At 47.2% G+C, this 26,076-nt stretch overlaps 1 protein-coding gene across 4 annotated transcripts in view; it reads right to left on the reverse strand.

The window, feature by feature from the left end:
* Positions 1-26,076, reverse strand: part of TENT4A (terminal nucleotidyltransferase 4A) — a 148,466-nt gene that overhangs the window by 28,865 nt on the left and 93,525 nt on the right. For 2 of the 4 annotated variants that reach the window (XM_084620257.1, XM_084620254.1), the window contains one exon: positions 21,840-24,100. The exons of 1 other annotated variant lie outside the window; for it this stretch is intronic. In XM_084620257.1, the coding sequence (XP_084476383.1) occupies positions 23,915-24,100 (186 nt within the window). In that variant the 3' untranslated portion in view covers positions 21,840-23,914. Of the gene's footprint in view, positions 1-21,839; positions 24,101-26,076 lie in introns of those variants that run through there. One more of the 4 variants, XM_084620255.1, reaches the window with a different exon arrangement.

Raw genomic sequence — 26,076 nt, forward strand, 5'->3', positions numbered from 1 at the left:
GAGTCAAAGTCTGCTTTTCTGAAGTCCAGGGTCTGTATTCTGCTGCTTTCCTTTCTTCCTTGTGTTAGGATCCTGAACTCGACCATTTCATGGTCACTGCCTCCCAGGTTCCCATCCACTTTTGCTTCCCCTACTAATTCTTCCCGGTTTGTGAGCAGCATGTCAAGAAGAGCTCTACCCCTAGTTGGTTCCTCCAGCACTTGCACCAGGAAATTGTCCCCTACATTTTCCAAAAACTTCCTGGATTGCCTGTGCACTGCTGTATTGCTCTCCCAGCAGATATCAGGGTGATTGAAGTCTCCCATGAGAACCAGGGCCTGCGATGTAGTAACTTCTGCAAGTTGCCGGAAGAAAGCCTCGTCCACCTCATCCACCTGGACAAGTGGTCTATAGTAGACTCCTACCACGACATCAGCTTGGTGCTCACACTTCTAAACTTAATCCAGAGACTCTCAGGTTTTTCTGCAGTTTCATACTTGAGCTCTGAGCAGCCATACGGCTCTGTTACATACAGTAAAAAGAAAAGGAGGACTTGTGACACCTTAGAGACTAACCAATTTATTTGAGCATAAGCTTTCGTGAGCTACAGCTCACTTCATCGGATACATACTGTGGAAAATACAAAAGATGTTTGTTTTTCTACACACAAATCATGAAAAAATAGGTGTTTATCACTACAAAAAGTTTTCTCTCCCCCCACCCCACTCTCCTGCTTATGTAAAGTGATCACTCTCCTTACAATGTGTATGATAATCAAGGTGGGCCATTTCCAGCACAAATCCAGGGTTTAACAAGAACGTCTGAGGAAGGGGGGAGAGGGGGTTAAGAAAACAAGGGGAAATAGGTTACCTTGCATAATGACTTAGCCACTCCCAGTCTCTATTCAAGCCTAAGTTAATTGTATCCAATTTGCAAATGAATTCCAATTCAGCAGTCTCTCGCTGGAGTCTGGATTTGAAGTTTTTCTGTGTAATATCGCAACTTTCATGTCTGTAATTGCATGACCAGAGAGATTGAAGTGTTCTCTGACTGGTTTATGAATGTTATAATTCTTGACGTCTGATTTGTGTCCATTTATTCTTTTACGTAGAGACTGTCCAGTTTGACCAATGTACATGGCAGAGGGGTATTGCTGGCACATGATGGCATATATCACATTGGTGGATGTGCAGGCGAATGAGCCTCGGATAGTGTGGCTGATGTTATTAGGCCCTGTGATGGTGTCCCCTGAATAGATATGTGGGCACAGTTGGCAACGGGCTTTGTTGCAAGGATAGGTTCCTGGGTTAGTGGTTCTGTTGTGTGGTATGTGGTTGCTGGTGAGTATTCACTTCAGGTTGGGGGGCTGTCTGTAAGCAAGGACTGGCCTGTCTCCCAAGATTTGTGAGAGTGTTGAGTCAACTCCCCCACCTTTTCTGCCCTTCCTGTCCTTCCTGAACAGCTTATATCCATCCATGACAGTACTCCAGTCATGTGAGTTATCCCACCAAGTCTCTGTTATTCCAATCACATCATAACTCCTTGACTGTGCCAGGACTTCCAGTTCTCCCTGCTTGTTTCTCAGGCTTCGTGCATTTCTATATAGGCACTTGAGGTAACCTGCTGATTGCCCCTCTTTCTCAGTATGAGGCAGGAGCTCTCCCCTCTCATGCGCTCCTGCTCGTGCCTCCTCCCGGTATTCCACTTCCCCACTTACCTCAGGGCTTTGGTCCCCTTCCCCTGGTGAACCTAGTTTAAAGCCCTCCTCACTAGGTTAGCCAGCCTGCTTGCGAAGATGCTCTTCCCTCTCTTCGTTAGGTGGAGCCCGTCTCTGCCTAGCACTCCTTCTTGGAACACTGTCCCAACACCTTTACTCTCCCTCATCTTCAAAAAAACAAAAACCACCCTTGATCCCACTTGCCTCTCTAATTATCACCCCTTCGCCCCTCTCTTTCATTTCTAAACTCATTGACTCTGCTGTCAGCACTCACTTTCTGGAGTTCCTCTCCTTCAGTTTCATCCCTAGACCCTCTCCAATCTAGCTTCCACCCCTTGCATTCCACTGAAAAATCTCTTGCCAAAGACTCTATTGATTCATTCCAGGTCAATACTCAAAACCAGAGCTCCATCCTCATTGACCTGTCAGCAAGCTTTGACATAGTTTTTTATACTCGTCTTGAAGCCTTGCCCTTTGGGTTCCATGACATTCTCCTCCCTCTCTAATCACTCCCACACTGTCTCCTTTTGAGAATCCTCCTCCTCCCCACTCCAGTTTCTGTGGTGGTTCCCTTTCTTTTCTCCCTCTACACCTTATCTCTGGACAATCTCACCCACAAACACAAATGTAACTTCTGTCTCTAGGCGGCTGACTCACAGATCAACTTCCTTCTGTCCAAACTAAGATCTCAGCCTGCCTCTCTGATATCTCCTTGTGGATGTCCAGCTGTCATCTTCACATCAACATGACCAAATCAGAGCTCTTAATCGCCACCTCCTCTCTGTCACCAGGGACCTCTCAGACCTGTATAGTGGGCTTCACCTTCACCTAGTCCTTGGTCCAGATCCTCACATTTAAACTGACCATAAATGTTGCTGCATAACATCTCCAAAATGTGGCCTTTCCTCTCAATCCACACAGCTAAAACTCTTGCCCAGGTTCTCATCCCTTGTTTCAAATCCCGCAACATCCTTTTCACCGGCGTTGGCAAATGCAGTCTTGCCCCATTTAGATCCATTTAAAACACTGCCACCCTGAAAATGTTCCTGGCTCAAGCAGATTGCTGGCTTTAATACCATCTCCCTCTCTTTGTATCCCTCCATTGACTACCCCTTCTCAGTTGCCTCAAATAGAAATGTAGTCACTTTCAAGACCCTTTGTGGCCTATCATCTCTCATACACTAGCAAGTTGTCAGCTCCCACTTCTGCTCTGCCAATAATGCTAGACTTCTTCCCCTACTTGTAAAAATTTCAAATAAGCCTTTGTGTTTTCTCCCTTGCTTTCCCATAAACCTCTGCAAAGCCACTTCATTGCCTTTTTTCAAATGGTCAAAAAAACCAATAATAATTAGGCTGCCCATGTGCTGAGTCCACTGCCTATCAAGCTGACATCATCGGTTTTATTATTTCCTTGTACTCCCCCATCAGTGTGTATCCACCGTCATCTCTTCTTTCTGTAAGCCCTTTGGGGCTGGGACTAGTTTTGTTCTGTATTTGTACAGGGCTTAGACTAATTGGATCCTATCCATGACTAATCTTCCTGGGTGCTATCAGAAAACAAATAATAAATAGCTTCTAACCAAGGCATCCTCTGTGCATAAGCTCTAGCTATCTGGGTCAGTAGCTAGAAGCCCTAATACTTAAAGAAATACTGTGAAATACTAAAAGAAATACTTGATATTTTGCTTGGGTGGTAACAGGGAGCTTAAGGTTACTGTGTCCCAGTGTGAATCTTAGTAAAGGCTACATGTGCACAAGTGATGCATCACTTGGTGTCATCCTTCACACTGAAAAGAAGAAAGTGTCTGTTTCTTGCATGCTGGCTCTCTTGCGCTTAAGAATACAGAGTAAAACGTGGATTGGGTTAGACTGAAGAAAAGGTTTGTAGGGGGCACACCCATAAGAACCATCCTCAACTATACATTCCTCTCTTGTTTCACTTCTAAACCTAATTGGCAGTAGCAGCTCATGAACAATAAAACAGCATAATAATTAAGCAGGATAGAGTTCTCCCCAGCACCCTATCTACCTCTTTCCTTGTTAACTCCTGCTTAAGGACTGAGGATTCTAGGCCTCTGTTGTGCAGGAACAAGCCCTAAATATGTTTTGAGAAGCATCCTCGGGCACAAAACATGAGCAGCCATTCATTCTGCTCCCCCTTTGTCAGGATAGTGAAAGACCTAGAAAGATCTTCTATTGTATCTTTAGAGAACAAAGCCAGTTCATCAATATGTGAACATAAAACATGTCCTCCTTTAGAATTCCTTTGCAGAGCTGGGCACATTTTTTTGGACAAATAATTTGTGCTGAAAAGTGGAGTTTCAATTGACCTAAAACTATTTGTGAATTTGATACAAGTTCACAAATTAATTTTTTTTAAAATTGGAACGGTCACCAAATGGCAAGAGTAGGAGGTGTCTCCCTCATAACCGATAGCCCAGTGGTTAGCATACTCTCCTGGGATGGGGTAGACCCAGGTTCAGACCCTCTAGCTGATCTGCAGAAGTGATTTGAATTTGGGTCTCCTACTCCTAGGTGAGTACTCTGATCATAGGGCGATGGGTTGCTCTAAGACAGGTATCAATCTCTCTGGTTGAAGCTATTTGAGTATATATAACGTCATTGGAGCAGGGGGACTGGAACCTGGGTCTCTTACACTTCAGCTGAAAAATAACTGGGCAATAGTCATTCTAGTTCCATCTCTAGCCCAGTGAATATACCCAGTGCAACAGGTTTAATAGAATTGAGACAAGCCCCACACCAGTATACTCTATAGCCTGGTAGTTATGGCATTCTCCTGCAACATGGGAGACCAAGAACACATTATGTCCCCCAAAAAACCTGAATTTCATCAGGGGAAACAAGAACTTTCAGCCCCAACAGTTTTACTGCTTTTAATTTTGGCATTTCAGTCACTAAACTATTTACATGACCATGCTTGAAAGTTTTCAAATATTTGACTAACTACAGCCTCTCAACATTTTAAAGTGATGAGAAGATAAAGCTTCTTACTAGGCCTATTAAGCAACAAGAAGCTTCGCGCTATCTGGCAGCCTCGTTGGTAAGGGAAACGGGCGGAATGATTGATGATTGGAATGGGACATGGCAATTGGTGGGAATCAATTGCCATTGGATGCTGGAGAGGGGAGCAGACAATGCTTTGAACTGTTAGCAAAGCTTGGATTGCTAGATTCTACCTTTTGAAAGGTGAGACACCTGAACACATGATATTTTTTCATTCTTCATGGTGTTATATTTACTAAGGGCTTGTCTATATGAACACTTAGTTTGTGGCAAGCTGGAGTGTTAATATACCCCGCACTAGCCTGCAATGAACAGTCCATCTGGACTCTGCTGATATGCATTAATGTGCTTTGATCTAGTCTAGTCATCTTTGAATCTCTCATACCAGATTGCTGCATACTAAATGTTCATAGAGCTGAGTCTTAACTGGTTTTTCATTCTTGCTCTATTTAGTGAAAGTTTTTATTATGACTGCAAAGAGGTGTTTAGTGATTACTTAATGTCACTTGAAAAAACTGGTAGGGAATTAGTAACTAAAAACTAACATTTCTAAAGTAAGATGTGTAGAGTTCATGATGACTTACGACTTAACCCATAATATTTACTCACGAGCTCACGAAAGCTCATGCTCAAATAAATTGGTTAGTCTCTAAGGTGCCACAAGTACTCCTTTTCTTTTTGCGAATACAGACTAACACGGCTGTTACTCTGAAACCTGTCATAATATTTACGTGTCAAAATGTGCAAAAAGTTTTCTTCAGATTGTGATGGGTAACAGCTCATTCCGTCTCAAATGTGAAGAGCATGACACTGTAGAAATTGTTTTCCTGGACAGGAGGAGATGAACAAAAAAACAAAACAAAAAATCCCTTCTACTTCTCAGTTTAATATATCCTAATATTTCTGGATTTTTGCACTTTGAAGTTTTGTAAATGTAACTAGGGAATTTTCTAAATTTTCTTTCTATATAAAGTCAAAATAGCAAAATGACAAAGTCAGTGCAATTGCTCACACTACTGTCAGTATCCAAGAGGACCATAGGAGCAATAGACTAACAATATTTCAGTAGAACGGTGCACTAATCAGGCAAGACAATTGAGGAACTTGCTTGTGGTAGATACATTGTAATAAAGTGGTACTATTGTGTTAAAAGTCTATAGGCCAGGAACCTTGCTAAAACTGATATCGGGAATCTTTTTACCAAACTTATGAAATAGTTACTGTTTATAAAAAAATCAACAGTAGTTGAAGACAGAAGTGATGGAAAAAAAGTTTGCTAACCTTCCATAACTGTTCTTCGATATGAGTTCTTCATGTCCATTCCATGTTAGGTGTGTGCGCTCACCACATGCACTGGTATTGGAAGCTTTTTCCCTCAGTGGTATTTGTAGGGGATTGGTTCTGGTGCCCTCTAGAATGGTACATATATGCGCTCGTATAAGGGGTGCCGCTGCCCACACCAGTTCCTTCTTGCCAGAACTCCGACAGAGGGGAAGGAGGACAGGTCATGGAATGGACTTGAACAACAATTATGGAAGGTTATTAACAGTCTTTTCTTCTTTGAGTGCTTGCTCATGTTCATTCCATGTTAGGTGATTCCCAAGCAGTATCTGGAGCCGGGTAGGAGTTCATGGACATGTCAATTCCAACACAGCTCTGCCAAAGCCAGTCTCAGCTCTGGCCTTCTGGGTGATGGCTTAGTGGGTCATGAAGGTGTACTGACAACCACATTGCAGCCCTGTAGATGTCCTGGATAGGGACTTTTGTTAGGAAGGCTTCTGACAACACCTGAGCTCTAGTTAAATGGGCCATCACTATCGGTAGAGGTAAGACCTGCGTCAACTCATAGCAAGTACGGATGCAGGAAGCAATCCAAGATGAAAGCCTTTGAGAAGATATCCTGTCAGCCACCACGACGATGAGTTGAATTGATCTACAGAAGGACTTAGTATGCTCTATGTAGAAAACCAGAGCCCCTGGGACATGTAGGGTGTGCAAAGCACCTCTCCTCATTGGACACATGAGGCTTTGGGCAGAATACCAGGAGGAAAATGTCCTAGTTAATATGAAAAGACACCACCACCTTTGGCAGGAAAGCAGGATAGGGACGCAACTGAACCTTGTCCTTGTAGAACACCGTATATGGGGGTTCTGAAATAAGGTCTTTAATCTTGGAGACTCACCTTGCTGAAGTGATAGCCACAAGGAAAACAACTTTCCACAACAGATGGGAAAGAGAACAGGAGGCTAGAGGCTCAAAGGAGGGCCAGTGAGCCTAGAGAAAAAATGGTTATTTACTTTTTCGTAACTGTTGTTCTTCGAGATGTGGTGTTCACGTCCATTCCACATCAGGTGTGCACGCGCTGTGTGCACGAGCATTGGAAACTTTTTCCCTGGGGCCCACCGAGTGGCGCCACTGCACCCTGCATATATACCCCTGCTGGCCCAACCCCCTCCAGTTCCTTCTTGCCGGCAACTCCAGCAGAGGGGTAGGAGGGTGGGTGGTGGAATGGACGTGAACAACACATCTCGAAGAACAACAGTTACAAGAAAATAAGTAACCGTTTTTCTTCTTCGAGTGCTTGTTCATGTCCATTCCACATTAGGTGAATTACAAGCTTACCTCTAGAGGAGGGTAAGAGTCACAGAACAACTGCTCGGAGGGCCACTCTGCCAACTGCCGCGTACTCTCTGGCCTGCTGGTTGACCACATAGTGGGTCGTGAAGGTGTGCACCAAGGACCAGATGGCTGCTCTGCAGATCTCCTGGATCAGGACCTGTGCCAGGAACGCCATGGAAGTCTCCTGCGCCCTGGTCGAGTGGGCTGTGACCGCCGGGGCCGGAACACCTGCGAGCTCATAGCACGCCTGGATACAGCTTGTAATCCAAGACGAAATCTGCTGTGCGGACACTGGGAGGCCTTTTAACCTCTCGGCCAGCCACAAACAGCTGCATGGATTTTCAAAAGGGCTTGGTGTGCTCCAGATAGAATGCCAGCGCTCAACGCACATCCAAGATGTACAAGCTGCCGTGACTCGGGTCCGTATGGGGTTTCAGGAAGAACACTGGCAGACAAATGTCCTGGCCACCTTAGGGAGGAACTTGGGGTGCAGCTGGAGCTGCACCTTGTCCTTGTGAAATACTGTGTATGGTGGCTCAGAGGTGAGGGCCCTCAGTTCGGACACCCTTCTGGCTGAGGTAATGGCAACCAGAAACGCCACCTTCCAGGAAAGGTGGAGGAGAGAACAGGTAGTGAGGGGCTTGACAGGGGGGTCCCATGAGTTTAGAAAGGACCAGGTTAAGGTTCCATGGAGGAACTGGGGGTGGGAGTACAGAAACACCCTCTCCAACCCTTTAAGGAACCGCCCCACTATTGGGTGGGAAAACACCTAGCCCCCCGAGAACCCCGGATGGAAGGCGGAGATGGCTGCCAGGTGCACTCTGAGTGAGGACGGGGCTAGCCCTTGCTGCTTGAGGTGCAGGAGGTACTCCAGAATGGCCTGGCCCAGCCGCACCTGTCAGGGTTCATACCAACACGAGAACCTTTTCCACTTGGCCATATAGGCCGCCCTGGTAGAGGGCTTTCTACTGCCAAGCAGAATCTGCTGCACAGGAAGGGAGCATTGGCTCTCCAGGGCATTTAGCCACAGAGCCTCCATGCTGTCAGGTGCAGTGACTGCAGGTTAGGGTGGAGAAGCCACCCGCCGTCCTGTGTAATGAGGTCCCAGTGTAGGGGCAGGACTACTGGGGTGTCCACCAACAGCTCTAGGAGTGATGTGTACCAGTGTTGGCAGGCCTAGGCTGGGGCGATGAGGATCACTGCCGCCCTGTCCCTGCACACCTTGAGCAGGACCTTGTGCACCAAGGGGAGCAGGGGGAAGGCATACATCAAGCCCCCTCTCCAAGGGATCGCAAATGCGTCCGTGAGTGAGCTAGGGCTGCAGTCCTGGAACGAGCAAAACCATGGGCACTTGGTGTTGGCCCTGGTGGCAAACAGATCTACCCGGGGAAACCCCCACCTGCGGAAGAGCGAAAGTAAGACGTCCACCCTGAGCGTCCACTCTTGCATGCGGTACGACCTGCTGAGGGAGTCTGCCAGCTTGTTCCGCACCCCCGGGAGATAGGACACCTCGAGGTGAATCGCATGGGCTATGGAAAGGTCCCAGAGGAGGAGAGCCTCGCGACGGAGTGGCAAGGAATGAGCCCCGCCCTGCTTGTTTATATAAAACATGGCAGTAGTGTTGTCTGTCAGAACTGTCATGATGTGACCACTCAGAGTGGCGTGAAAGGTCCGGCAGGCGAGACAAACTGCCCTGAGCTCCTTCACGTTGATATGGAGTGACCGTTCTGCCTCGGACCACAACCCCTGTGTCATAAGGTCCCCTAGGTGAGCCCCCCATCCGTGGTCTGATGCATCCGTCACCAGCGTCAGGTCTGGAAGTGGGGCAGCAAAGGGGATGCCTTCACAAACCACAGGCTGGGACTGCCACCACAGCAGGGAGTCTAGCACGTCCCTTGGGGCTGTCACTACCAAGTCCAGGGGGTCCCTGCCTAAGCGGTACACCTGAGAGAGCCACACCTGCAGAGTTCTGAGTCTCAGTCTGGCATGCCTGACTACGTGCGTGCATGTTGCCATGTGGCCCAGCAGCTGCAGGCAGCACCTGGCCATTGTTGGAAACTGGCGCAGAGAGGCCACTGCTTGTTGGATAGCCCAGAATTGGGATACCGGAAGGCTTGCCATGGCCTGCACCACATCCAGGACCGCCCCTATGAATTCCACTGTCTGTGTGGGTACGAGCGTGGACTTGGGGATGTTGACCAGGAGCCCTAGCTCGCGGAACAATCTCAGGGCCATGTGGAGGTGACCCTAAGATTGTTCCACACCTCCGCCTCGGATCAGCCCACCAGGAGCCAGTCATTGAGGTACGGGATACACCTGGATTCTCTTCCTCCATAAGAAGGCCGCCACCACTGCCATTCACTTCGTGAACAACCTTGGGGCCACGGCTGGACCAAACAGGGGAACCGCAAACTGATAATATTCTCGGCTCATGGTGAAGAGTAGGAATCGCCGATGTGCTGGGAAAATGGCGATATGAAAGTACACGTCCTTCATGTCGAGGGCGGCATACCAGTCCCCCGGATCCAGGGAAGGGATAATGGTGCCCAGAGAGACCATGTGGAACCGGGCCTTGACCAGTAATTTGTTGAGCCTGTGCAGGTCTAGGATTGGGTGAAGGCCCCCTTTGGCCTTGGGGATGAGGAAGTACCGGGAGTAGAACCCTTTTCCCCCTAGGCTGTGAGGCACTGCCTCTGCTGCCCCCACCCGTAGCAGTGAGCAGACTTCCTCCTCTAGGAGATGCTCATGAGAGGGGTCCTTGAAGAGGGAAGGGGGGGGTGGAGGCAAACTGCAGCGAGTACCCGTTCCACACCATGCGTAAGACCCAATGGTCCGACATAATGGTGGACCACGCACAGGAGAAACGGGACAGGTGATTCAGGAAACAAAGGGATGGATCCAGTGACTGGTCTGGTATGCTATCCCCAAATGCATCTTCAAAAGTCTGGCTTAGCGCCCGGATGGGGTTTGTGCTGGCCTTGGTTCTGGCCCGGCGCATTATTGCTATTGTTGTTGCCCCGTCGCCTGTTATCCCTGCCTCACCTATGGTAAGGCTCATGCCTATGGCGATGCTGGTACTGGCATTGAGGGGGAGGCTGCAGCTTAAAGGGCTTCCTCTGGGTCGCTGGGGTGTGCATACCCAGCGACTTGAGCATAGCCCGCGAGTCTTTGAGGCTATGCAGCCTCGTGTCTGTCTGATCCGAGAAGAGTGTGGACCCTTCGAAGGGGAGGTCCTAGAGCGTATTCTGGACCTCGGGGGGCAGGCCTGACTCCTGGAGCCACGCCAAGCACCTCATGACCACCCCTGACACGATTGTTCTAGCCGCCGCATCTGCCGAATCCAAGGAGGCCTGGAGAGAGGTCTTGGCTACTGCCTTGCCCTCGTCCACCAGGGCCATGAACTCCTGTTGGGAACCTTGCGGGAGGTTGTCCTTAAACTTCCCCACCGCTGCCCAGGAGTTGAAATTGTGCCTGTTGAGGATGGTCTGCTGGTTAGCAATCCTCAACTGAAGGCCCCCAGATGAGTACACCTTTCTACCAAAAAGGTCCAGGCATTTTGCCTCCTTGGCCTTAGGGGTCAGGGCCTGCTATCCATGGCGCTCCCTTTCGTTCACCGCCGAAACCATTAGGGAGCATGGACTCAAGTGGCAGAATAGGAACTCATAGCCCTTAGATGGGTCAAAGCATTTACGCTCCACTCCTTTAGCTGTTGAAGCGCTGAAGGCCGGGGTCTGCCATATAGTCTTATAGTTAGACTGAATAGTCTTAATGAGCGGGAGCGCTATTCTGGATGGCCCTTTGGGGCTCAAAATGTCCACCATGGGGTCCTCCTGCTCAACAGTCTCCTCGGCCTGCAAGCCCAAATTTTGGGCAACTCTGCACAGCAGTTCCTGGTGGGCTCTATGGTCTATTGGCAAAGGGCCGGATACCTCTGTACCCGCCACCGCCTCATCGGGGGAAGAGGAGGAGGTTAGCTGCTGCTTGACCCCCTGTGGTTGGTCCTCCTGCTCCCCATCTCCCGTGGCAGGGGCCCCCGGCTCAGGCTGGGGCGGGAGTCCATGGGACGGCACCGGTCTCGGTGCCAGACTCTCCAGTCTAAGCTGGAGAGATGCTGGAGGCTTGGATACTGTTGTCTCTGGCACCATCTGGCGTAGGTGCAGGGACCGGGACCGCTGCACCGAGTAACTTGCCCTGGAAAGGGCCCCTTGGTGCTCCTCATAGGCCCAGAGGGTCCAGAAGGGCCAATGGCCTGGCAGCCCACATTGAGGTTGCCAGCTCCCCTGAAGGTCCCTACTGTCCAGGCCCCGGTGCGGGTAGCTATAGCGGCCGGAGCTGGCGCCGGACTGTGGCCAAGCTGATCACGAAGGCTATGGCGGTGCCAATGATCTGCGCTGGTGGGAGAATGAGCGGCTCCCAGCTGAGTGGGACCGGGAGTGGTACCGGAACCCCTGGGACTGGGACCGGGATCAGCTTTCCCTGGACCGGAACCATCTGCGGGAGACCTCTGGTGAGGGCCGTCTCAACTCCTCCCGGTGCCGGTCTCTGGGCAGTGCCAGAGAGGGGTGTGCCCTTCCTGGCGCTTCTTCACGTTGACCCGCTGCTGGTGCTGCAACCTCCTTCTGGGCCGCTGGCAAGTGCGAGTCTGCGGAGTCGGAGCTCGAACGGGACCAACTCTGGGAGCGGTGCCGGGACGGTGTCTTCGAGCAGCACACCATTGTTGGCTTACCCATTGACGGCGCCCAAGGCATGGGTGCCGGAGGGCTCTCCCCATACGGGAGGGGGCTTGCCGCCGACAGCTCAATGAGGTCCTTTGCGGCCTCAAATGTGCCAGGTGTAGAGGGCTGATCTGTTATGCCCTCAAGCCCATCGTCCGCACTGAGCTCACTTAGGTCTGGGCTCAGTGGGGCTTGTGCCGCTGGGACCGCCTGTGTCAGCACTGGTACTGTGGCCTTCCTGCTCTTGTCGTTGCTTGGTGCCTTGGGAGGCGCCAGCCTCCTGTGTGGGGAACAACGACACCTTCCCTTAGGCTGCACCGGGGGCCGCACCGGGGAGGACGATCAGTGCCGGGGCCTCGCCTAGCGCTCCGGGGCCAACAGTTTACAGTGCTTCGCCAGTGCTGGGTCTGCCGACGGCTCCGGGGCACTACGCACCAAGGTAACCTGAGCTGGCATTGGATGCTCCGGGCCCGGTGGCTGCAATGCAGCCTCCATCAACTGTTGCTTTAGGCAAAAGTCTTTCTCTCAGTGTCCTTGGCTTGAACACCTTGCAAATCCTACACTTTTCAGTTTGATGTCCATCCCCCAGGCAACGTAGACACAAGTTGTGGGAGTCACTAACTGTCATAGGTTTGCGGCACATGGCGCAAGCCTTGAAGCTGTGGGCCTTGCAGCATGCCCCGCGGCCCAGGGCTGGTGCTGGAGGCCTCCAAGGACTTAATCACTTAAGTGTTCACAATCTATATGTAAACGAACTGATAACAGCTACTCTAAGGCTAAGGGACTGCTCTTCTACGAGAGAGAGAGAGAGAGTTGTTCCAACGCTGCCACGGACGGTAAGAAGGAACTGGAGTGGGTCAGGCTGGTGGGGGTATATATGTAGGGCACAGTGGCGCCACTCGGCGGGCCCGCCAGGAACTGCTAAGGGAAAAAGTTTCCAACACTCGTGTACATGGCGCGCACACACCTAAAGTGGAATGGAAGAGAACAAGCACTCAAAGAAGAAAACTAGGTTGAGGTCCAACTGGGGAACCAGATCCCAGATCAGCGGAAAAAGCCTTTCAAGGCCCTTAAGAAACCAGATAGTCAGTCATGTCATGCGAGAATGGCATTGTCTGATGGCAAACAGGTCCACTTGAGGAGTATCCCACCTCTTGAAGATCATTCTGATGACGTCCGAGTGAAGGGACTACTCGTGGTGAAAAAAGAATGACCTGCTGAGGCAATCCACCACCGTGTTTCGGATGCTGGGGAGATGTAGGGTTTCGATGTGTATGGCGTGCCGGACACTGAAGTCCCACAGTCAGAAGGCTTTTTGACAGAGGGCCGAGGACTGTGCTCCTCATCTGTTCAAATGGAACATGGAGGTTGTACAGTCCAACACCTGTACCACCTGATGGGATAGTTGCAGAAGGAACACTACGCAGGCCAAATGAATGGCTCTGTGCTCCCTGATGTTGATGTGCAGTGCCAGCTCTTTCTGGGACCACAGCCTCTGGGTCTTGAGTGATCAGAGCTGGGCTCCCCATCCCAGGTCAGACATGTGACATTAGAACCATTGTGGGTTTTGGGATCACAGAAGGTATTCCTTTGAGCATACTGGGTTGGACCACCATTCCAGAGTGATAAGTACTTGCGGCAGAATTGTGAGGACTCTGCCTGGCTAGGGTATAGACCGACACCAGCCACATCTGTAGGGGCCTGAGATGTAGTCATGCATATTGAACTACATAAGTGCACACCGCCATATGCCCTAGCAGCCTGAAGCACACTCTGGCTGCGGTGACAGAATGTGGGTGAGTTGGGCAATGAGACCTGCCATTGCTTTGAATCTGGGTCCTGGGAAAAAGGCACTAGCTCAGGTAGAGTCCAGAACTGCCCCAGATGAACTCTGCTGGGACCAATGTGGATTTTTGTTCGTTTATCAAAAAACCCAGTGCTTGACATGTAGTTTGCACCAACCGGATACTGCACGGGACTTGTGTCCACAAACGACTCGATGAGCCAAACGTCTAGGTCTGGTTAGATTTGAACACCCTGACACTTCAGGCAGGCTGCGACCACTGCCATGCATTTCATGAATACCCTTGGCACTGTAGCCAAGCCGAATGGAAGCACTGCAAACTGGAAGTGGGTTTGTCCCACTACAAGTGCAGGAACTTTGTGTGTCTATGGAAAATGGAAATATTAAAATATGCGTCCTTCTACTTGAGAACGGCATACCAGTCTCCAGGGAAGTGATAATGGAGGCCTGGGAGACCATACGGGACTTCAACATCTTGAGATATTTGTTGAGGCCTCACAGGTCCAATATGGGGTGCAGACCACTCTTGCTATTCGGTATCAAAGTACCAAGAGTAAAATCCTTTCCCCTTTAGATAGAATCATAGAACTGGAAGGAACCTCGAGAGGTCATCTTGTTCAGTCCCCTGCACTCAAGACAGGACTAACTATGATCTGGATCATCCCTTGCAGGTGTTTGTCCAACCTGCTCTTAAAAATCCCCAATGATGGAGATTCCACAACCTCTCTAAGCAATTTATTCCAGTGCATAACCACTCTGACATTTAGGAAGTTTTTCCTAACGTCCTATCTAAACCGCCCTTGCTGCAACATAAGCCCATTGCTTCTTGTCCTATCTTCAGAAGTCAAGAAGCACAATTTATCTTCCTCCTCCTTGCAACAACCTTTTATGTACTTAAACAGTTATGTCCCCTCTCAGTCTTCTCTTCTCCACACTAAACAAACCCATTTTTTTTCAAATCTTTCTTCATAGGTCATGTTTTTTTAGACCGCTAATCATTTTTGTTGCTCTTCTCTGGACTTTCTCCAATTTGTCCACATCTTTCCTGAAATATGGCACCCAGAACTGGACACAATACTTTAGCTGAGGCCTAATCAGCATGGAGTAGAGCAGAAGAATTACTTCTCATGCTGTCTGACAATACTCCTGCTAATACATTCCAGAATATTTGCTTTTTTGCAACAGTGTTACACTGTTGACTCATATTTAGCTTGTGATCCACTATGATCCCCAGATCCCTTTCCGCACTACTCCTTCATAGGCAGCCATTTCCCATTTTGAATGTGTGCAACTGATTGTATTTGTCCTTATTGAATTTCATCCTATTTACTTCAGGCCATTTCTCCAGTTTGTCCAGATCATTCAGAATTCTAATCCTGTCCTCCGAAGCACTTGAAACCCCTCCCAGCTTGGTATCGTCCGCAAACTTTATAAGTGTACTCTCTATGCCATTATCTAATGTATGGGGGACTTCCTGTACAGCCCCTACTCGCAGGAGGGCTTGCACCTGTCGGGTGAGAAGTTGCTTGTGAGAAGGGTCCCTGTAGAGCAGAGGTATGTAGAAAATGTAGGGAGAAAGTGAGACAGGCTAAAAGCCAAGTAGAGTTGGACCTTGCAAAGGGAATTAAAACCAATAGTAAAGGCTTCTATAGCCATATAAATAAGAAGAAAACAAAGAAAGAAGAAGTGGGACCGCTAAACACTGAGGATGGAGTGGAGGTTAAGGATAATCTAAGCATGGCCCAAGATCTAAACAAATACTTTGCCTCAGTCTTTAATAAGGCTAATGAGGATCTTAAGGATAATGGTAGCATGACAAATGGGAATGAGGATATGTAGGTAGATATTACCATATCTGAGGTAGAAGCGAAACTCAAACAGCTTAATGGGACTAAATCTGGGGGGGTGGGGCAGTTAACTTTCATCCAAGAATATTAAAGGAATTGGCACATGAAATTGCAAGCCCATCAGCAAGAATTTTTAATGAATCAGTGAACACAGGGATTGTACCGTATGACTGGAGAATTGCTAACATAAAAATAGGAACTAAGAAACGGAAAAAAAGTGATCCGGGTAACTACAGGCCTGTTAGTTTGACATCTGTAGTATGCAAGGTCTTGGAAAAAATTTTGAAGGAGAAAGTAGTGAAGGACACCGAGGTCAATGGTAAATGGGACAAAATACAACATGGTTTTACAAAAGGTAGGTCATGCCAAACCAACCTGATCTCCTTCTTTGAGAAAGTAACAGATTTTTTTTAGACAAAGGAAACGCAGTGGATCTAATTTACCTAGATTTCGGTAAGGCGTTTGATACCGTGCCACACGGGGAATTATTAGTTAAGTTCGAAAAGATGGTGATCAATATGAAAATTGAAAAGTGGATAAGGAATTGGTTAAAAGGGAGACTACAGCAGGTCATACTGAAAGGTGAACTGTCAGACTGGAGGGAGATTATCAGTGGAGTTCCTCAGGGATCAGTTTGGGGACCAATCTTATTTATTCTTTTTATTACTCACCTCAGCACAAAAAGTGGGAGTGTGCTAATAAAGTTTGCAGATGATACAAAGCTGGGAGGTATTGCCAATTTAGAGAAGGACTGGGATATCAGACAGGAGGATCTGGATGACCTTGTAAACTGGAGTAATAGTAATAGGATGAAATTTAATAGTGAGAAGTGCAAGGTCATGCATTTAGGCATTAACAACAAGAATTTTAGTTATAAATTGGGGACGCATCAATTAGAAGTAACAGAGGAGGAGAAGGACCTTGGAGTATTGGTTGATCATAGGATGACTATGAGCCACCAATGTGATATGGCCGTGAAAAAAGCTAATGCGGTCTTGGGATGCATCAGGCGAGGTATTTCCAGTCGAGATAAGGAGGTGTTAGTACCGTTATACAAGGCACTGGTGAGACATCACCTGGAATACTGTGTGCAGTTCTGGTCCCCCATGTTTAAGAAGGATGAATTCAAACTGGAACAGGTACAGAGAAGGGCTACTAGGATGATCCGAGGAATGGAAAACCTGTCTTATGAAAGGAGTGTCCAGGAGCTTGGCTTGTTTAGCCTAACCAAAAGAAGGTTGAGGGGAGATATGATTGCTCTCTATAAATGTGTCAGAGGGATAAATACCAGAGAGGGAGAGGAATTATTTAAGCTCAGTACCAATGTGGACACAAGAACAAATGGATATAAACTGGCCATTGGGAAGTTTATACTTGAAATTAGACGAAGGTTTCTAACCATCAGAGGAGTAAAGTTCTGGAATAGCCTTCCAAGGGAAGCAGTGGGGGCAAAAAAGACTTGTCTGGCTTCAAGATTAAACTGAGTAAGTTTATGGAGATGGTATGATGGGACAATATGATTTTGGCAATTAATTGATCTTTAAATATTCATGGTAAATAGGCCCAATGGCCTGTGATGGGATGTTAGATGGGGTGGGATCTGAGTTACTACAGAGAATTCTTTCCTGGGTATCTGGCTGGTGACTCTTGCCCACATGCTCAGGGTTCAGCTGATTGCCATATTTGGGGTTGGGAAGGAATTTTCCTCCAGGGCAGATTGGAAGAGGCCCTGGGGGTTTTTCGCCTTCCTCTGTAGCATGGGGCACAGGTCACTTGCTGGAGGATTCTCTGCACCTTGATGTCTTTAAACCATGATTTGAGGACTTCGGTAGCTCAGACTAGGTGATAGGTTTATTGCAGGAGTGGATGGGTGAGATTCTGTGGCCTGCATTGCGCAGGAGGTCAGACTAGATGATCATAATGGTCCCTTCTGACCTTAATATCTATGAATCTAGGTAGGCAAACTACAGTCCGTGGGCCCCATCTGCCCCATGGGACCGTCCTGTCCGGCCCTTGAGCTCCCAACCGGGCAAGCTAGCCCCCAGCCCCTCCCCTACTGTCCCTCCTCCCCTGCAGCCTCAGCTTGCCTTGCCGACAGCGCTCTGGGTAGCACGGCTCTGTCCTGCTGCTCTGAGCGGCATGGTAAGGGGCAAGGGAGCGGGGGGATTGGATAAGGGGCAGGGAGTCCCAGGTGGCAGTCGGGGTGGTTGGATGGGGCAGAGGTTTTGGGGGGGCACGGTCTGGGGATAGGAAACAGGGGATGTGGATAGGCGTGGGAGTCCCAGGGGGCCTGTCAGGGGACAGGGGGCGGTTGGATAGGTGTGGGAGTCCTGGGGGGCCTGTTGGGGAGCAGTGGTGTGGATGGGGTCAGGGGGGTTTGGATGGGGGTGAGGTCCTGGGGTAGGCAGTTAGGAACGGGGTTTCCCGGGAAGGGGTGGTCAGGGGACAAAGAGTACGGGTGGTGTCCCATGAGGGGACAGTCAGGGGACAAGGAGCGAGGGGAGGGAGGGTTTTTTTTTTTTCCCCGATAGGTTGGGAGTTCTGAGGGGGGCAGTCGGGGGCAGGGGGCAGGCTGTTTGGGCAGGCACAGCCTTCCCTACCCAGCCCTCCATATAGTATGGGAACCCTGATGTGGCCCTCAGGCCAAAAACTTTGCCCACCCCTGCTGTAGAGGGACAGGGAAGGCGGGGTCGGGGTGGGGGGGTGGGGGCATAGAAATAAACTGCAGGATATAGTAGCCCAAGTGGGGAGGAAAGCAAAAAGGCGGTTTGAAAACAAGAGGCGTGCAGGGTCCTGGCTGCAGATTGGGAGGTCACCCTTTGGTGCATCCTCAAAATGCCTAGTTGTTCCAGGAGGGTAGTGAGAAGAGCCGAAGTAGGAAGAAGGGGCTGGTTGTTGGTCTTTATGGTGCTTATAGCCCTTGCCCTTCTTGTGGTAGGGCTTTGGTCACACCTGACTGCTTGGTCTTTGATGTTGCTGCAGCTTGACCCTCCTTCTAGCAGGCGCCGGTGTATAGAGACCCAAGGACTGAGAGTCCTTAAGCCCATGTAACCTTGTGTATGTTTGTTCTGCAAACCGGGCTGGGTCATCGAAGGGAAGGACCTGGATTGATTGTTGAGCCTCTGACAGCCAGAAAGACAGCAGCCACAATGCTCGCCTCATTGACACGGCCGTAGCAATGGATCTGGTTGCTGAGTCTGCTGTGTTGGAGGCGGCCTGAAGGGAGGCCCTTGCCACGTTTGTCCTTTCATCTAAAACAGCCAGGAACTCTTGCCTGGAATCCTCCGTCAGCGAGTCCACGAACTTGCCCACAGACTGCCACACGTTGAAATCATACCTCTTGAGTAAGGCCTGATGGTTTGCCACTCAATAGTTGGAAGCTGTCAGATGAATAATTGACAAATCAACTTTTTTGCTAAATAAATCTAGTCTCTTTTCATCTTTGTTTTTGGGAGTTGGGCTGGGTGGCCCCTGCCCATCCCTCTCGTTGGCCACAGAGACCACTGAAGAGTTTGTGGCTGGGTGGGAATATAAATATTCAAACCCCTTTGCCAGGATGTAATACTTCCTCTCTGCACACTTGGAAACAGGTGGGAGAGAGGACAGCGTCTGCCATAAGGCTTTCACCAGCTTTACTAATCCTTAGTGTACCGGGAGCACCACTCTAGACGGGGCCACTGTGGCCAGAATGTCAAATAGCGTCAGAGGGTTCTACCAACTCCAATCCTAGGTGTGCCGCCACCCGCTTTAGCAGCTCCTGGTGTGCCTTAGCATCGTCCTGTGGCACTGTCTGGGACGGTCCCACTACTGCCTCATTAGGTGAGGACGACGAGGAGATGAGGGCGGGGAAGGGTCTGGCTCAGCATCCCCCGCGTATGGGAGACCTCCACTGAGTCCAGAGCGGGATGGGAGTCTGTTGCCTGACGGCCCTGACACTAAACACTGCATCTGGCTCTTCAATACCTGGGGGAACCCCCATGGGTTCCAAAAGTGCCATGGGGTAGGCCACTGGCCCTGGGGCCATGCTCTGCCTGATGGCCCTGGAGGAGCCCCTCCAGATCTGGTTGGGTGTGCCTGACCTGAGGGACCCACTATCTCCTCAGCCTCAGAGACAGAAGAGGAAAATTCCTGCCTTGAGGACAACTGTGGTGCCAATGTTACGTCCATATCCCCTCCACGCCTACCATCCCGGTGTCTGCGGCTTGGCTCGGCTGGGGCTCGGGGTCCTGGTGCTGCCTGTCCAGGGACTGGGGGTGGAGCTCAGCGAATCAGCGACAGTACATCAGCGATTGACACCTAGCGCTCTGGGAATGGTGCTGGAACTCTGACAACTGAATGAGATGGCAGAGAACACTGCCTCGACCCTGGGGATCGGTGCTGTGAGTCCAGCGATCTACGTCTTGGCATTAGGGACTGACCGGTCTCAAAGTCCTCAGGATCAGCACTGTCCCGGTGAACCTCATTGCCCCGAGGAGCAATGCCTGCATTGACAACCGGTGCTATGATTCTGGAGACTGGTGGCGTACTATGGCTTTGCGCTGACCATTGGGTGAGTGATGCCATGCCACAGGGGACCAGTGCTAAGAGTCCGGCGAACGGTGCTGGGAACTCTGGTTGGTATGGGGCAGGTTGGAAGCGCATCCCTGGAGATCACTGCTTCAGCGTTGACCACCGCGGTTCGAGGGAGCAATGCTGCAGACGGAGAGCATTGCATGGGCCCCAGTGCTGGCTTCCCTCTGGAGATGACTACGTCTTGATGGTGCATCGGTAGATAGCTTAGCTGGCGATGCAGGTGCCTGGCTGGGCTCCAGAGACATGCTGCCCAGCACGGGCCTATGCTCCTCTTTGGACTTTCCTTTTCCAATATGGGATGTCAGGGAACGCCCTTTCTTGGTGTGGTTCCTCTGCTTCTTAGCAGGTACCAGGGACCGGGACCAGCATCAGGAGGGCAGTGCTGGCAGCGCACTTTGCACCAATGCTGCTGTGCTCCTTGTGTAGTCTGATCTCAGCGGCTCGAAGACTGGTGGGAGGGCCAACTCCATGAGGATCACTCTTAGTCTTATGTCCAGCTCCTTTTCTGTTTCTTGGCTTTAAGCTCTTGCAGATACAACACATATAGCTAACATGGGTTTCCCCCAAATACTTCAAGCAGCTTTGATGAGGGTTGCTGATCAGCATAGGCTTTTTGCAGCAATCATAATGCTTGAAGCCTAAGGATCGGGACATGCCCCACCCCTGGGCTAAATCTCTTAGGGGACTGTCTACAGTACTATTAGAAAACTATTAAGAGAACAGAAAAGCAATGTCCAAGTAGAACTGACAACTTACTTAGAAAAGAGTGTATGGCAACAAACTGACATATGGCAGGAAGAATTAACTCAAACTGCCATCATAGCTATCACTGATGCTACCACCACAAGATGGGTTGATGAGATTTACTATTACATTGTTTTCCTGCTCTCAAAAAGCATTTTCATCTGAACAGGTGATGTGATAAACTACAGCAACACCATCTCCATTAGATCAGTGGAATCTTAAGTTAACACTTTGGATGAGAAACCAAGATACCTTCCATACTCCTTCCCTAGGTGTTTCATCCTCACCTTAAGCATGCAACCTCTCTTTGACGTTTATTTTAGCCTGCCAGGACAACCCTACCCTTGCACCAGTTGCTGAGAGCAAAATGGCAAGCTAAAAAAAACCTATATGTTAGCAAGGTATTTTTCCTTCAAAATAATTCTATGCAAATGAAGTGGGACAAAGAAAACAGAGCTGAAATTTAACTGAAGATTTACTGAACAGTTTGCCAAAGTTATAATATATGGTTGCTTTAATGAAAAACCATTGTCACTACAGACGCTGAAATACAACTAAGTGTTCAATGCTGTAACACACTTGTGCTAGTACATTTCAGCACCTTTGAGCCAGATCTTCCCTTCCTACTGTTCTTGGAAGGTGTATGACATTTAAAAGAGACATTTAAAAGACAATAGATGTATTGTTTTATAGGAGCATTTTGAAGCAGATGTTTGAAATAAAGGTTAAAATGTGGGGTTAAGAGTGAATTAAACCCTTCCATTAGATTTCTTGTGAATATCTACCTAGCTATACACACACACACAAAACAACAACAACTGGTCTCCAAAGTTTATTAAAAATCAAAGAATAGAAAATTTTACATAAAAATATGTCAATTTTAGCTTCCACATTGTTGTCCACACAAAAAAAATCTAAACATGATTTTTTTTAAACCTGTAGCACATAACCACAGCAGTAGCCAGGCCAATTTATTTGGTACACCATGACTGACATGGAACATGATACCTGTTTCCTTTTAAATGAATTTTGCTTTAAAACGAACGCTAGTTAAGACACCAACTAAAGCCTCTGAAGTTTCCGTAATGTAGGTTTATGCTCAATATTGCTAGTGTGTAAAGATTAGTAGTACAGGCCTACGTATCAGCCCTTAAATATTGGTTAATGAATATGTTCACAATTTTTTAAAAATAATTTGTGGTAAATCTGGATCATTAAGTACTGCAGACAAATGTGCTACTCTACTTTGGAATGTTGCCCCCTCTTGTCTCAAGGAGATCTGTTTGCAACTGACAGATGTAGTAACAATATGGTTTAGTCCTGCTTCAAAGGCAAACTGCACTTTATAAAGCTTCATCATGTTAAACGCCTCATTTTTATCTTAACATTCAGATATCAGTTTTAAAATATTCCACTTCTATACATTTGGATGTCATGGTAATAGAATTTTTTCAGCTTTCCCCACTAACTAGACTTTAGATAACTAACCTGTAGTGTTCAGCAGGATTAAGAACCCTCATTTTAAAAATGGGAAGTCAGAGGGCATGTGAGATGCAACTAACCCCCAGGACAACTGTGGTGCTCTAAAAACTCAGGGTCAGGCAGGATGCATATTTCCTTGTTCAAAAAAGTTAACAAAGACAGTGGTTGTCATGGCAATACACACTTGCATAGTATACCTGTATGCATCTGTAAATTAAGTGCCAGCCACAGATTGTGTCCAACACTGGGCTGTGCTCTCCTCCAATACATTAAAAGATGCTTCTTGCAATGCTTAGAGCAGCTGAAGTACTTTATATATTTGCTCTTAACAGAACGAATGCATACTGCTATACAGATTCCTTAATGGAATCAACATATTTCCTTTCTCCACATTCTTCAAGCTGGGTACCTTTGTTTAATAATGATGTTCAGCCCCAACCATGGGTTACATTACTAAATCCGACAGAAGCATATAGTTCACAATTCTTAAATTTCATGTCAGGACTTAACCCCTTTTCAACCTCAAGAGGTTACATTTCTGGCACTTTAAATGCTGGATTTGTTGTCTATTACAAGGAATAAATTAAAACCCACTGGTCAGAGCAAGACAACTGATAGAGGCCAGACAATGAGCTAAAATGCATGGTCAAAACACTTTGGAGCTTAATACCTTCATAAAACCATATGCCAAATCAGCACTTTCATTGTGAATCAAGAAGCCTCAAATAGTACCAAAAATGATGTCATGTTCGCAACACTGCTCAGACAAACTGCCAAACTATGAACCCAACTTAGATAATACAACCTGGGAAAGGATCTGTAAATTAAACAAAAAAAACCACCTCCTCCCTTTAGATACAACTTATGTGACAAAATGAAATTAAATTAAAAATTCTGAGTTATTGCACAAATTATACTTTTTCAATATTTACAGAGCAAAAAAGTTCTGAAATTTGAAATTAAAACAGGAGGGGCAGCAAAACTATTTTATCATCAATAAAAAAAATGTCAAGGACTGAAGCTCCTTTGCTCCTCAAACAAAAGAGCAAAACAAAATCCCCACAAAGGAACAGATGTAGCTACAGAAAAAAAGCTACAGTATTTATAATGTCCTTGCAGTTCTAAGGCCAGAGCTGCTTCAGCACTGTCTGAGTATTAACGGGAAGGCAAAAAAACCAAAAACAAAACAAAAAAAAAACCCCTTCCACATTTAATAAGGCTTCACAAATAAGCACAACTACTTTAAGATGGACTTCACCACCACATGAAGAAACATGCAAAAAGTCAGTTGCAGATATTTGGCAACACCCACAAACTGATGTGCTGAATGCTGGTCTCCATTCCCTCGTCTAGTATCGTTCACTCAGCTTCAGTTTGTAAAATGGGGGAAGATCATCCTGGCATTAGCCATTATCTGCTGAGACTAATAGGCAAACTGTCTCTGTGTTTTTTTCTTCGCCAGATGTTACGATTATATTGGTGGTGTCCTCTGTTGCCAACTGGCTGCCTCACACCTCCACTGCTGACTGGACTGTAGCCATTCCCTTGGTTAGGATTATGAGCTCCTTTCATAGAGAATTTCATTCCACTGTGCTGCTAAAAATACAGAAGTGTTCAGTTAAGTACTATAGTCAGCTGAAACAAAGTGCATCAATTCTCTAACCAGCTGTACTTTCTCAATGTGCTACTCATTGTCAGAACACGTATCAAAACAAGTAACAATATCTTTCTCCAATGGGGTGTTTCTTGTATATTTTAGTCAAATGTGGAAACTAGCTTGCACTACCACCATTACGGAAGGGAGTGTATTCTGAAGTATACTCCTCAAATGTAAAGGTACTAGGTCAAAGGCAAGTGTCCTAAGCACCCTTTAGTTTTGCATTAAATATACAGTTCATCTAAATATATTGACTAGAGATGTGATTAATTGGTTTCACATTTAGTTAGTTTTTTGTAGAGACTTAGTACGAATACAAGTAAATGTTAAATATAGGATCAGTTACTGCTGGTGAAATGTTTACTTTTTACTAGCAGTTTCCACACTGGTATCTGAGATACCACACAAAGTCCTTGTGCCTGGGATAGGTGTTAACTATGTTCTCAGATACCATGGCATAGTAACTGCTGGCAAAAGTTTTAATGGCAGACAGTGTAAATCTGCTACCATCTCGGGTGACATGGGTATAGTCTATTCACCTATAGTAAGTTAACTGTGAACAGGTGTCCACGTTAAGTGAGATATTGCTTGAATAAGGAGGCCTTGAAACAAAATAAGGTATTACTTTTGATAATACCGTCAGCTCAAGTCAGTTTATCACAAGGCCTTGGAAATAAGTATGCTATGAAGCATGACCAGAGGCTCCTTTTCATGCAGACAAATAATTTTATAGTGCATTTGGATATCTTCAAAAGGAGGACACTATCAATCTAAGTTATCAAATCTATTCATTACCTTTTATTACCACCTATTTTAGTTTAAGAAAATCTTCACAACAGGCTTTCATAATTGCAGAGAATTTTAACTACCAGTATAAATCACCTGCATACATGTGTGTACAGGATCTACAAGACTTAGTCCATTACTTTCTTAGAATAATTAAGTTTCTTCAACTAATTGACGACATATTTCCACATCAGTCCGAAGTAACAGCAATTGTGTAAATCTTAGAAACGGTGTCTATTTGTACAACTAAGCCTGCATCAAGTTTATCTAGCTCATATTTTATTATTCAAACAACATATTAAAATAGATGAGAGGCCAACATGACGGCATCTAGTAGAAAAAGATGAAAAAAGTGAACTTAGAAACCTAAGGGGAAATTAACGAGCTGCAGTTTAAAATGAGCTGCAGGGTGGCAAGAAAGCAACTGTAGCAGGAAGTACAGAGCTCATTCCATCTCCTGTTGAGGTCAATAGTAAATGGGAAGACTCCTTCAATGAGTGCACGATAGGGCTCATTAATAATGCCAACAGAAAACACATTTTTACCTAATCTAAACTAACTCATTTGGAACTAGTGTAGGACTATGGTGCAGTATGTATATTCCTGCCTTTATCCAGAAGTAGTCATTCAGACCACCGGCCTAGGTGCTATGATAATACAAAGAATAAGTCTGTGTGTCATGAAAAATTCAGGATATAAAAAAAGCGAGTCAACCTAATCAGGCAGCTAGAAAGCTTTGTTCTTGGATTTGTGACTTGGTGCTTGATATTACCATATTATAGTCTCAGCCTAAGTTAGCCAAATAAAGCCTGACCTTGATAATACACCCATTATTATTTGCACAAGACATTTTGGCAATCCAGAGACTAGAAATGGTTACACTTTATTTAAAAAAATCAGGAAAGACAGGGAGATGAGACAGAACTCCTGAAGCACCAACTCTGGAGAAGACTGGAGTGAACAAATGTTTACCCAAATATACGATCACCAAAAGATCAAGCATTTGCCAAAAGTATTACTTCATCAATCTAAGGACTGTGGCTCAAACACTGAACTTTACTAACGTACCGTGTGAATTTTAGGGTTTTTTTTGTTTTTTTTTTTTTAAAAACAGACAGCTTCTGAGACA

Source organism: Lepidochelys olivacea (assembly GCF_965140295.1).
Source record: "Lepidochelys olivacea isolate rLepOli2 genome assembly, chromosome: 2".
Lineage (NCBI taxonomy): Eukaryota > Metazoa > Chordata > Testudines > Cheloniidae > Lepidochelys > Lepidochelys olivacea.